Here is a 10,755-nt window from a genome sequence, read left to right as displayed (position 1 = left end):
ATGATCTGTAGTTATCACTGATTGATGACAAACTATGTCACTGATAAACGTCACGTTATCGTACCAGCAATCATGTAAGGTGCTTCCACTGACACTCAAACTACAAAAAAAATCCTCAAATTCTTCGTACCCAACGCAGCACATTCTTTACATTCCTTCACTTCCCGTAAGATTAAACCCGAACTGCCTCGTGTTTCGTGTTCTTACTGGCGCGCGACAGGTTTTAAAACATTCCAAAAAAGCAGCTCAACAACTGCTGCCGATTGCCGAAGAACGCAATCTCCCGCGCACTAAAGCGAGCTTTGCGCATACGCGGTACGCGATGGTTCAAATATTTGCATTCCTAAGCGCAAGCGCTGAAGGCTGCGCAGGGTGGAGGGTAATACGAGTCAAAAGAAAGTGACACCGTTGCGCGTTGTGGCTGCGTGGTGCAGCGTGGTGGTCGAAGGTGTGCTAAGGGTTGATGATAAGCAAGTGCGGAAGGTTTGAAGGGTGTTGGTCAGAAGAGGTAAGTTTGCCCATTGCGGGTGTTGTTGGTCCAACACAATGGGCGGTTTTTACTGGCACGTGAATGGATTGAAAAGTGTAAGGAAGTATTAGTACATGTTACTCCAAAGATTGCATATTTTATGGCAATTATATCAATTTTTGTGTAGTTTGCGTTACAAATGTCGTAGAAAGTCTTTGTGAATTTCAATCAAATAATAACATAGTAATAGTAATAATAATAGTAATAATAATTTTAATTTAATCAAATTTAACAAAAAAAAATAATAAAAATCAAACCCATCCTAAGCTCAGCCACTCTAACCGAGCTCAAACATCAACGTGCTACCCCAGCACGATTTCAGCACACCCTCACGATAAGTTCATGACGTCACCGGCTGTCGGGAGGGTGAGACTTGTGCGCACACTCCCAGCGACTTAGGCGTTCCCCACGATCGCCACCCAGAACGCAGTACCGGTTCGGACGCGTCAATGAGCCACACGCGCACCACAGCTGTCATCGCCGCGTGCATGTGAGGTCGTCGTGACAGGTAACGCACCAAACTGCACTGCCGCATCATTCTGTGCCCAACCGTGTACACTCGAAAGCGGTAGTAGCGGTAGCTTGTTGTTTGATACATTTCCGTGCCCAGAGTTTGTGTTTTTTCGGATGCCATAAAATGCTGTTTCACAATACATTACAAATGTTTTGCGCAGAAGCTTGATAAGAATGTGTGAAGTGTTCTTGGTGTTCTGCGTAGTGCGTCGGTGCATTGGCTTTGAAGCAGTGTGTTGCTCAAGCGTCCCAAGCGGTGCTGGTGAAACTGGAAGGTTGTGAAGGTCCCTCCAAGATGTTCAGTGTCCGATAAGCAGTGATAAGCACGCAATGCTACTGGGGACAGTATTGGCGAAGCAGTGGCAATTCTGTCCATCATGTGATTTGTGCAGATATACATCGGCAAATACTGCAAAGGGGTCTTACTGTCGTGGCCAACTAGATGAGATTGTCTCTAGATGGCCGACTAGATGAGAAGATCCAATGAATCAGTTTCGCTTGTGAAGAAGTGCCTCTTGCTACATAAGCTGCATTCAAGTGCGTGTTCTTAAAGTGTACAGTGAACCCAAGCGATGTGTTTTGCTTTTTCGTTAGAAATTCATCTCAGCATCTTAACATTACGTACGTGGAATGGTAAACAATTGAAGATTTCTCTGGCCATACACACGCCACACAGTCCAGGGCGCTCGTAAACGATCACGCGCCGTTCAGTTTCAATTGCAGTGTTTGAGAGCCGTTGGTGGAGGTCATTAAATTTGCATTAAACTGCAGTCCAGGAGCAGGGTGGTGCGTTCAAATGCAGCTTGTCTGTTGTGGCTAGAGCGGCAACACATTCCCGTGCCGTTTGCAAAGGAGGCATTCGAAACAGATCGACACGAGCGGTTGGGGCACACAAACTGATCCCAGACACACGATTGGCGCACGATTGGTTCGATTCGAATCGAAGTGAATTGGTAAGTGTGTGAGTGCTTTGGTATGCCGTCATTAGTAGCAGAAACAATGGACGTTGTGTGTATGTGACGGTCCGGTCCAGGACATGCGTGATCGTGAGTGTTGCTGAGGTGTCAGAGTGAGACTGTTATGAGGTTTTTAATTAGCTGAAGGATTTAAAGGAAAGACATTAAAACAAAATTAAAACAGTGGAGTATTTGATATATAAAAAAAATCAATTTTAGCTCAATTTCTAGAAAAAAGACATACATTTGGATGCCAAAAAGAAGAAAACTTGAATAATTCACACCCGCTTCAAACTTTTCCTCGCTCAGATCAACCATATGCAGACCTCAAAGAGAATAGCTTAACGAACTAAAGCCACAAGCTAACAAGCTGCGTCCATACAAGGAAGTACCTGCTAACGCAAGCAAGCTCTAATCCGATAGTAGATACAACCCACACAACTATTCCACCATCTTCGCTCCCCCAAAAAAGCATTCCGAATTCAGCAACCTTACCCCTTTCCCACCCCCCCCCCCCCCCCCAAAGACACAACGCCATTGAACAAACGCAGCACATCGTTCATGATTACTTAATGTGCGTAAAGTTGAGGCGATTCGTCCCAAGATGTTGTGGACAAGCATCGGAAAGGTTTTGAGATTAGCACCCCGGAGAGGAACTGTTTGTTCAGTTCTGCACTCCTACCACCACACAGGAACCAGTTCGTGACATCATTTGTTCGGGAGAGGTTCATTAAATATTCAGAAACGCAGCCACAAAAGCACAAACGCTGCACATTAGATGAAACAAATCCAGTCAATCCAGGCGGTCTCATCAACCCGGGAATGAAGATAAACAGGTGATTTGGATTGGTTGGAAGCAAAACCCCGGTCCCGGTACCGGTTTTTTCTGTTCTGTTTTGGCAACGTGCTTTCTGACCTGATCATCATCATCATCATCGTTCCATCTTTGATGCTTTAAGATGTGCTAGAAGGTGATAACTTCGGACGCTCCGAGTGCTCCGGAAGCTCAAGGAAGTAATCCGCTTAGCACTTGCCGGTGGGATGAAACAAATGAGATGTACGCTTTGCACCAGTACGGAACTGGAAAGGATATTAGTTTAAGGGCAGTGGTGCTGCCAATTTCATGGAACATTTTTCTTCATTTTTGTTTGCAGAACAAGACAAGAACCAGCGCCTCACGAGCCCTCAGGTCGTCACGCTCAACGGTCGCCCATGCTAAGTGGATCATCTTGCGGGACATGGCTTTGATTTGATTACGGCGGTGTACATTAATAAGGCTAAAAGGAGACGTACAAAGATGGGTAAAACCACCAGCAAACTGGATAAACGACGCTCGCAGAGTAAGTTCTTTTTCCCGTGGTACAGGGTCGCGGTTCTTAGTGCCTCAAATCGGATATATACACGCATTCGTAGCCAAACAGTCACACTTCACCGGCGGGTTGGCGTTAATTAGTTTTCTGAACCACCTCCACCAACTGTATGGTTAGTGAAATTATCTCCACAAAACTTGCCAAACTAGTTCAATGGTACTAGTTCGTTTCCAGTGTTTGCGTGTTTCGGGGTGGGGGGGGGGGGGTTTTTTTTTTCCCCTCCATATTGCAACTTCTTGTATCTGTATGCAAAATACGTGCATGTGAAACACATATCTACCCCGTTTTTTTATAATATTGGTAGCTGAAGCTCAGTTTTAACGACTTCTAGTCTAGTCTGATTTCACACCGATTTCAGGCAAGCAATCGTATGCGAAGGGGGAAGGTATCACCATCATCATCATCATCGGTGGGTTCTGGTGCAGCATATCGGCTCCATTTATCTTAATTACCCGGCTGATTGCCGTACAGGGGAACGTTCATAATCAGTTTCGTTTAGCTATTCCACCAAGTGGTTTTATGTGTGTATGCGGGGAAATAGAATAGAGAAGGAAGCGAGAGAGAGAGAGAGAGAATGAGAGAGCATCGAAAGGGGTGGATAACATTCTATAAGAAGCATGTAAACGAAGTAGAGATAAAGGAGAGACAGGGAGAGAGATTAAAGCAAAACAAGAACGCGATATCAAACAACACGATGTTAGAGATGTTGAGAGTGGATTTTGCTCATCGACGATAGGAGGGAAGTGTATGTTAACCCTTGAAGATAAAATAGAATAATACGATTTTTTTACCAATTCGAGCAACATTTTAGAGTGACAATAAAAAAAAATAAATCAATTTAATTGATAATGAAAGCCAATAAAAGGCATCTTTTGTGTGATAACTCGTTCAACTGTCATTGTCACACAAGGGTTTAATATGAAGTGTACAACAAGTTTAGATTAAACTGCGCTTCATTAGGAGCAATGATGTTAAAGCACATAAAATATTGCTTCTGCACACAAACAAACTCGCGAATGTACGAACTGTCGCGACGGGGGTGTTGCATTTTAATCGGGCTCGAGATTTAATTAAAAAGCCCTCCTTTAGAATGTGCGCCCGCATAAATAAGGAATGCAGAATTGTATATGCTTATGCATAGCAGGGATATTGTTGCGCTTTTTTGTTTTGATTTTTTATAAAATTCCATATTTTGCACTGCCAAACTGTCACAATAATGCAACGTGTGTCCGTGCAATTGATACATAATAAAAACTGAAAGTGCACCAGGCACCATCAGACCCCAATGCACAGATTTGCAGTCCTTGCTGAAGGAATGTATGCAAACGCCAGGAATGTGCACACGCTCGCGATCATTGACAGGCCATCGAGTGTAGCCGGGTCGCCAGCCAGCCAGGCCCATATTTCGCACCGAGCACTGACCAATCCCGTACAAGAATAACTACTGCAACTACCCACACACACACACACACACACAACCGCTTTCTGGATGCCATGGTGCAATGAAGAACTGCGTGCATGCATGCTGTTGCGGGCATATGAGGCTACAAGAAAACAGAGAAAAAAAGGGGCAATTGAATGATTTAAATAATTAATCGATCGTGCTCCACACCGAGAGCGCTGGTGCCGGTGCCAATGGCCCATTTGTGCCGTTGTGCCGACACGTTCTTCGTTGGCCACGCGTTGGGTTTGCAAGTGTGCCGTATACTGGACGATACGCATTTTATTATCGAAAGCGAAAGCATAGAGAAAAGGAGCACTTGCTGCCTTTTTTTTGTTTTGTTTTTCACGCGATGCACTGATCCCGCAAACGGTGCAGAAGAGAAAGCGGGTTAGTTGTGTGTGTTGAGCATGTTTTATGTGGTTAGTAAAGAACGAAATGCGCGTTCTTGCTATTCTGGCCCCGGTTTGGGCGATGAATACATAATTTACGCGGTAGAGAGAAAGAGTGTGTGTTTGTGTGTGCGTTTTATTAATTTACGCTTGTTTGCGTTCCGCAACCACTGCGCCAACCATCAATGAAGTGCAAAAGCGCGCACCGTTTTATAGCAACGCGTATGTTTAACGTACATTTTAATTTCAATTACGAGCCTCGCACTAATAAAATGACCGGTTTGCAACCTTTTAGTATGCCTGCAGTTGGTGAGTGTGGAGTGGGTATTGATTGGATTGGAGTGCAAAAAAAATGAGAAGAACGTTAAGAAACGAAACAAGTGCAATTAAACTTCAACGAATCCCAACGCATTCAAGCTCAATCGATTTACTTTTGTGGTTTTATTGTTTTTAGATGATTTTGTAGCATAAATTGTTCATCTTGAAAGTCACCAATTATTTTTGAAATTGTGAAGTTTTGGAAGAAAATACAAAAAAAAGGTAAAATAAGCATGAAATATAAGCAATACTAAAAAGCGCCTAAAGTTATGCAATTGCTTCTGACCTACATTCCATTCTCTGCATAGTTTTTATTCTTAGTCTGCTTAGAGCCTCAAAAAACCGTTGGCTAATCCACAGTTGGCACAGTTCTTTTATCATTTCTACGTGATATCGGTTTATCACTGCCATCACGCATTATCGGGCACAAACGAGCTTCGTATTCAGTATCAAATCAAGGTCTATCGATTAGCCAGTGAGCCATGATTATCGTGCTATCTGGTAGCTTGCAAACCAACATCCTAGCTCCAAGTAGCGCGATAACAGGTAGTTGGGCGATAGTTGGAACATATGCTTTATCGTCCTCTTATCAACGGCACGCACTGATAAGAGGTGCGCTACAAAATTGTGGCATAAATCCTGTATCATTGAACAAAACATTCCCACAAACGGCTTTGCTGCTGCTCCCTGTGGAGCTTCCCGCTGTAGTTTCTCCCAAGGGGGTTTCCTTCCACAAATCATTCATTTCCAAACAATATTGACACAGTGGGAATTACATCGGAACGAGTTTGTAAGCACCCCCCCCTCCACCCCTCCCCCACGTCATCGGCTTTATGTTTCGGTGTAGCCTCGGACAGCAAAAGGACAGGTTGGAACACTACAACACGCTTACCCCATTCAATTCCAATTCATTCATCGTTTCGCCCACTCGATGCACCGGGGCAGCGACTGGATGAAAAGCTTTTTTTACAAACACATTCCCCTTCTCCCTCCCTCTCTCTCTCTCTCTCTCTCTCTCTCTCTCTCTCTCTCTTTCTTCTTTGTTATTTGCGACCCATTTGGGACGTATCTGTACAATGTTGTTCTGCTCATTGTCCTGCAGTTTTTTGAGGTGCATTTCCTTTTGCCCCTTTCATTCGCATCAATAAGCTGACGGGGCGAGCTTTTTGAACACGATGAAAAGATGGTGAGAGACACGCAATGAAACCAACGTCCTTCTTCTCCATCCGTTTAGCCATATTGGGAGGGCTGGCTGCATATTGACGCGGCCATATCATAATTTGCCTTTTAATTTTGTGTGCCCCCCGTTTCGGTTGGGAATGCATACCCCAATGCTACTTTGTGCAGCAGCACGGGCTTGCTGAAGCATTAACGGTTATATATGCCCGAATGTTTATCTCTCAGGATGTACGAATGTATGCGGCACTGGTTGAAGAAGAGAAGGCATAATCCATTTGCAAGGTTTATTGAGCGCGTCCCCCTTCTCCGCGTGTCGCAACGGAAATTGTTAACGAAATTGACACGGAGGGAAATTTATGTTTGTCTGTCCAAATTTTTGAACCAACTTTGAAAGGCATTTTTTGTGCAACTGTGTGTTTTATGCAGTTTCTTTGTAAACGTCTTTTGGTAATTAGTTGTCTTTGTATGAGGCTTTACTACAAAAAGCTCTATTTAACATTATGTGGACAACATACAACATATGATCTGATTCTTGCGATACAGAAGCTCGGATCCAAATGGGAATTGAAACACGTCCGGTCAGTTAGGAGCTTGTAGTAATCGATTAGACCACCGAGTCGCTGCGGTATTAAGCTGTTAAAAAGCAATAAAGAGCGGTAGGGGATGCGTGCGATAGGGAACTTTATCAAATCGCCCACTTCTTATTAAACATATTTATATAAAAATAATATTTTTTTTATAATGCTACACAATTTATATTGTTTTTTGGAAAGCCGCACTGAAAAAAAAACCTTATTTTAATCGAATATGTAAATCTACCGTATGCTTTAAGATGTGAGCCGACCCAAAAAGCCGTCCTACCCGGCACACCGATTCCGGCCAGCCTAATGAGTACCGGCGAGAAATATGTAAAATATGTAAATTTTCCCATTTGAAACTACTGCCCACTTTTGCATATGCCGCGATAATGCCTCGACTACACACACTCTTCGGCTGGGCTCTTCGCTCTTCGATGTTGTCCAGCAAAGTGAGCATAAACTATCGATTGATTGATAACGTCAATTCCCACGCACACACACACAGTGCGCGACTCGCTGGCCAAGGGCTTTCTGCCCGTTTTTCGCACAAGCCAGGAGGAAAAAAGCTCTCACTTAAAGCGCTGCCGTAAGGAATATGCATAGGCAACAAATTAAAGGCAACTGTGCCGACGCGCTGTTTTGCAAACGTAAGACAAACCGCTAGGGGTGCCTCTTCACTTCTCGCTGGCCACTTTCAGGACCACCGTTGTGGACTGGTGCGAGCGCGTGCTGTACGCGCGCAGCTGCGTGTTGTTGGTATGGGCGCAGTCAGCTGAGCGATGCGTGTGTAGCAGCTTCGTGTTCCTGCTTTTGCGGAGCGCTTTTAATTGAGCGTATACGCGAACGCGCGTTGCGCGAAGACGGTGCGTTCCTTCAGTTGCAAGTCGACATTCGAGTACGGCGGGTGTGCCGGAGTGATAGACGCGACGTGAACCATTGGCTATCGGTGTTCGGTGGATGAAGTGGAATTTGCAAACCTGTCATGCTGTTGATATGATGCAAAAGAAGTAGTATGCAAATTGGTTGCGAGAGATTGATCAGTCTGAAAAGTGTTAAAGAATGTTTTTGAATTGGTTTAGTGACGCAATTGGAGAATACGTTGCTCTATGAAAATGTGAGCTAGAAGAATGCCTGTTTGAAATAGTGATGGAATGAAAATTTTATACAATTTAAAATTTTGGGCCATAAATTTAAACATTGTGCCTTAATGTGTGTTCGTTCTATTGGGAAGTATTAACATAGTAGAACAAAGTGCATAGTCATAAACAAGAGATAAATAAGCCACCAAAAAGGTTGCCTAAGCAACAGCTCTCCACTCTCTCTTTCTCTCCCTTGGCACACAATTGCCCCATTGTGTTGCGATTGTAGCACATGTGCCCGCTATCGTGTTTGTGCGTGACCGTGTCCCGTGTTTAGTGGGTGAATTCTTTCGATTGGGAAGTGTCGGAATCTTGTCGTATCCCCTCAAAAAAGCGCAAAAGAACACTAACACCGTTACGAAAATGTCACTGTTCCGCTCACAAAGTGTGCTTTCCGCTTTCGAAGGCATTTCCTGGAGCTACAAGTTCGGTACGGCCAGCCGCCGGAAGAAGCATGCCGCCCTGGTTATCACCTCGCTGCCGCACATGGAGCTGGGCGAATGGTTGCAGCGGCTCGATCTGGCCGAGTACGGTGGTAAGTGGACAAGTAACGCTTTGGACAAACCTACCCGGCTGTATTTGTAAAGTTATTAAATGTCTCCCCTTTCTTTTCACCCTCGTACGGTTTGGTTGCCGGACAGATAAATTCCGTTCGTTTAAGGGTGTGGAGGAGCTGCTGTTTCTTAGCGAGTCGGACATCAAGAAGCTCGGCATACGGAACAACGCGCACCGGGCCCGAATCGTCAGCAGTTTGGTGGCGCTGCGGGAGAAGCTAGTGCAAGGTAGGTCGTCTCTGATGAAGTGGTGTAACTTGAAGATTTGCGGTCCCCTGCTTGAGGGTCAAACGTTCGTTTTTTCTGGTTGTTTGTGGTTAGAAAAAGATGCCAAATTGAGATGTCTTTCTTGGAGGTTGCCTCGAAAGTAAAGCCGCGCATAAAGACGCGATAAAGTACGATAATTTAACGACGCTACGTGCTCTGCGTACACAAGCACGTGCTTGTGATAACGAAGGCCCCGGGAAAAGCAACCGGGCTATTTTCATTGGAAATTGAAGTTGGATTACAGATTTCCGAAACTAGATTACAGTGCAATCTTTCGACCGGCATCACAGCGGGTACTGGAATGAAGCGTGTAACAACGATCTTTTTTGGGGTTCATAGCCAATTTGTTTGCTGCTTTTCCGAGTGGGCCACAGTGCAATACACTTGCGTGCGCTGTGCTTTGCATTTGTTTTGATTTGATTCCATCTCTGGAACGGGGCCAGGGAACTTTAGCACGGGTAATTAACCTGTTTAAACTCAAGATGCAAGATGAGCTCCAATGCCCGATGGCGATGGCAAAGGAAGGCAGAAAAATCGGCAAAAACAAGCTGTAGCACACACACAGGCATACTTCTCATGCAAGATAAGATGACCGGTCGTCCGGTGTGTTTCGGTGTGCGATAATTTATCACCGTTGATGGAATGCGCGGCTCAACCGTGCATAAATAACGTTCCTGTCGCGATAACGAGGTGCAAAAGTGTGGTCCAGCGGTTGGTCCAGCAAATCACCGATCATCACGGATGCTGTGATGCCGCGTGTGTTTGTGTGTTGGAAGATAAAGCGCGAATATTCACCCCGGAGCCGGTGTAACTAATGCTGAGTTCCTTTTTGCTTAGTCAGGGGTTTTGGTTTGAAAAGATCTGAATGACATTTGAGGCATTAATCGTTGATGGGCTCTCAAACAGTTCTGATGTTTCTACGTAGTATAGAGTTTTCTGCTGATGTTTTATGACATTTTAAAAAAGATACTGAATGCTTTTAATGATCGGTATAATAAAGCCAGCACTTCCCACGTTTTAATTGAAGTCCAAGGTCGTTCAATTTAATGGTTTTAATGCTCCAGCAAGTATGAAACTGTGTTCTGCTAAACGCTGTACGCTGTAGAACACATCTCAACGAGGCGATACTTTTGTCACAGCTGTATCAACTGTTTAGCAGCTAACTGTCTAACTGCCCCTCTCCAGCAGCAAACAAACCGTTTACAAATCTACTCAGTCATCACCGCACGTCGATACAGGTTTGATCGCGTTTTTTGTCATTTAAAACTATTCCCTTTTTTGCGAATTTAAATTCCCTCTTTGTGGCAAAGCGCCCCTACTCCCTCCGTTGATTGTAATGCGCAAAAGTTTGCGCCGTCAGCAGCAGTGTGTTTTGCGGGCGTTCTGTTGCGTTCCTGTTTCGCGTACGTTTGCCCACCTTGCTTCTTAGTTCAGCGTTCCAGTATTTGGCGAGGCGCAAACGGTTTCGCTTTTCGCTGTGTGGAACACAAGAAGTGTGCTGAATTGGTTTGTTTTTGTT

General features: G+C 44.6%; 1 protein-coding gene across 3 annotated transcripts in view; it reads left to right on the top strand.

The window, feature by feature from the left end:
• The first annotated feature begins 977 nt into the window (after positions 1-977).
• LOC121595502 (breast cancer anti-estrogen resistance protein 3 homolog) overlaps positions 978-10,755 on the top strand; it is a 30,999-nt gene continuing 21,221 nt past the window's right edge. The window contains exons 1-4 of one of the 3 annotated variants that reach the window (XM_041919531.1): positions 978-1,995; positions 3,153-3,338; positions 8,822-8,950; positions 9,057-9,197. In XM_041919531.1, coding sequence (XP_041775465.1) covers positions 3,296-3,338; positions 8,822-8,950; positions 9,057-9,197 — 313 coding nt within the window. In that variant the 5' untranslated portion in view covers positions 978-1,995; positions 3,153-3,295. Of the gene's footprint in view, positions 1,996-3,152; positions 3,339-8,644; positions 8,951-9,056; positions 9,198-10,554; positions 10,640-10,755 lie in introns of those variants that run through there. The other 2 variants (XM_041919530.1, XM_041919532.1) reach the window with 2 other exon arrangements.

This window comes from Anopheles merus, chromosome 3R (genome assembly GCF_017562075.2).
Source record: "Anopheles merus strain MAF chromosome 3R, AmerM5.1, whole genome shotgun sequence".
In the NCBI taxonomy this organism is placed as follows: Eukaryota; Metazoa; Arthropoda; class Insecta; order Diptera; family Culicidae; genus Anopheles; species Anopheles merus.
This window is presented reverse-complemented; position numbering and strand designations above follow the sequence as displayed.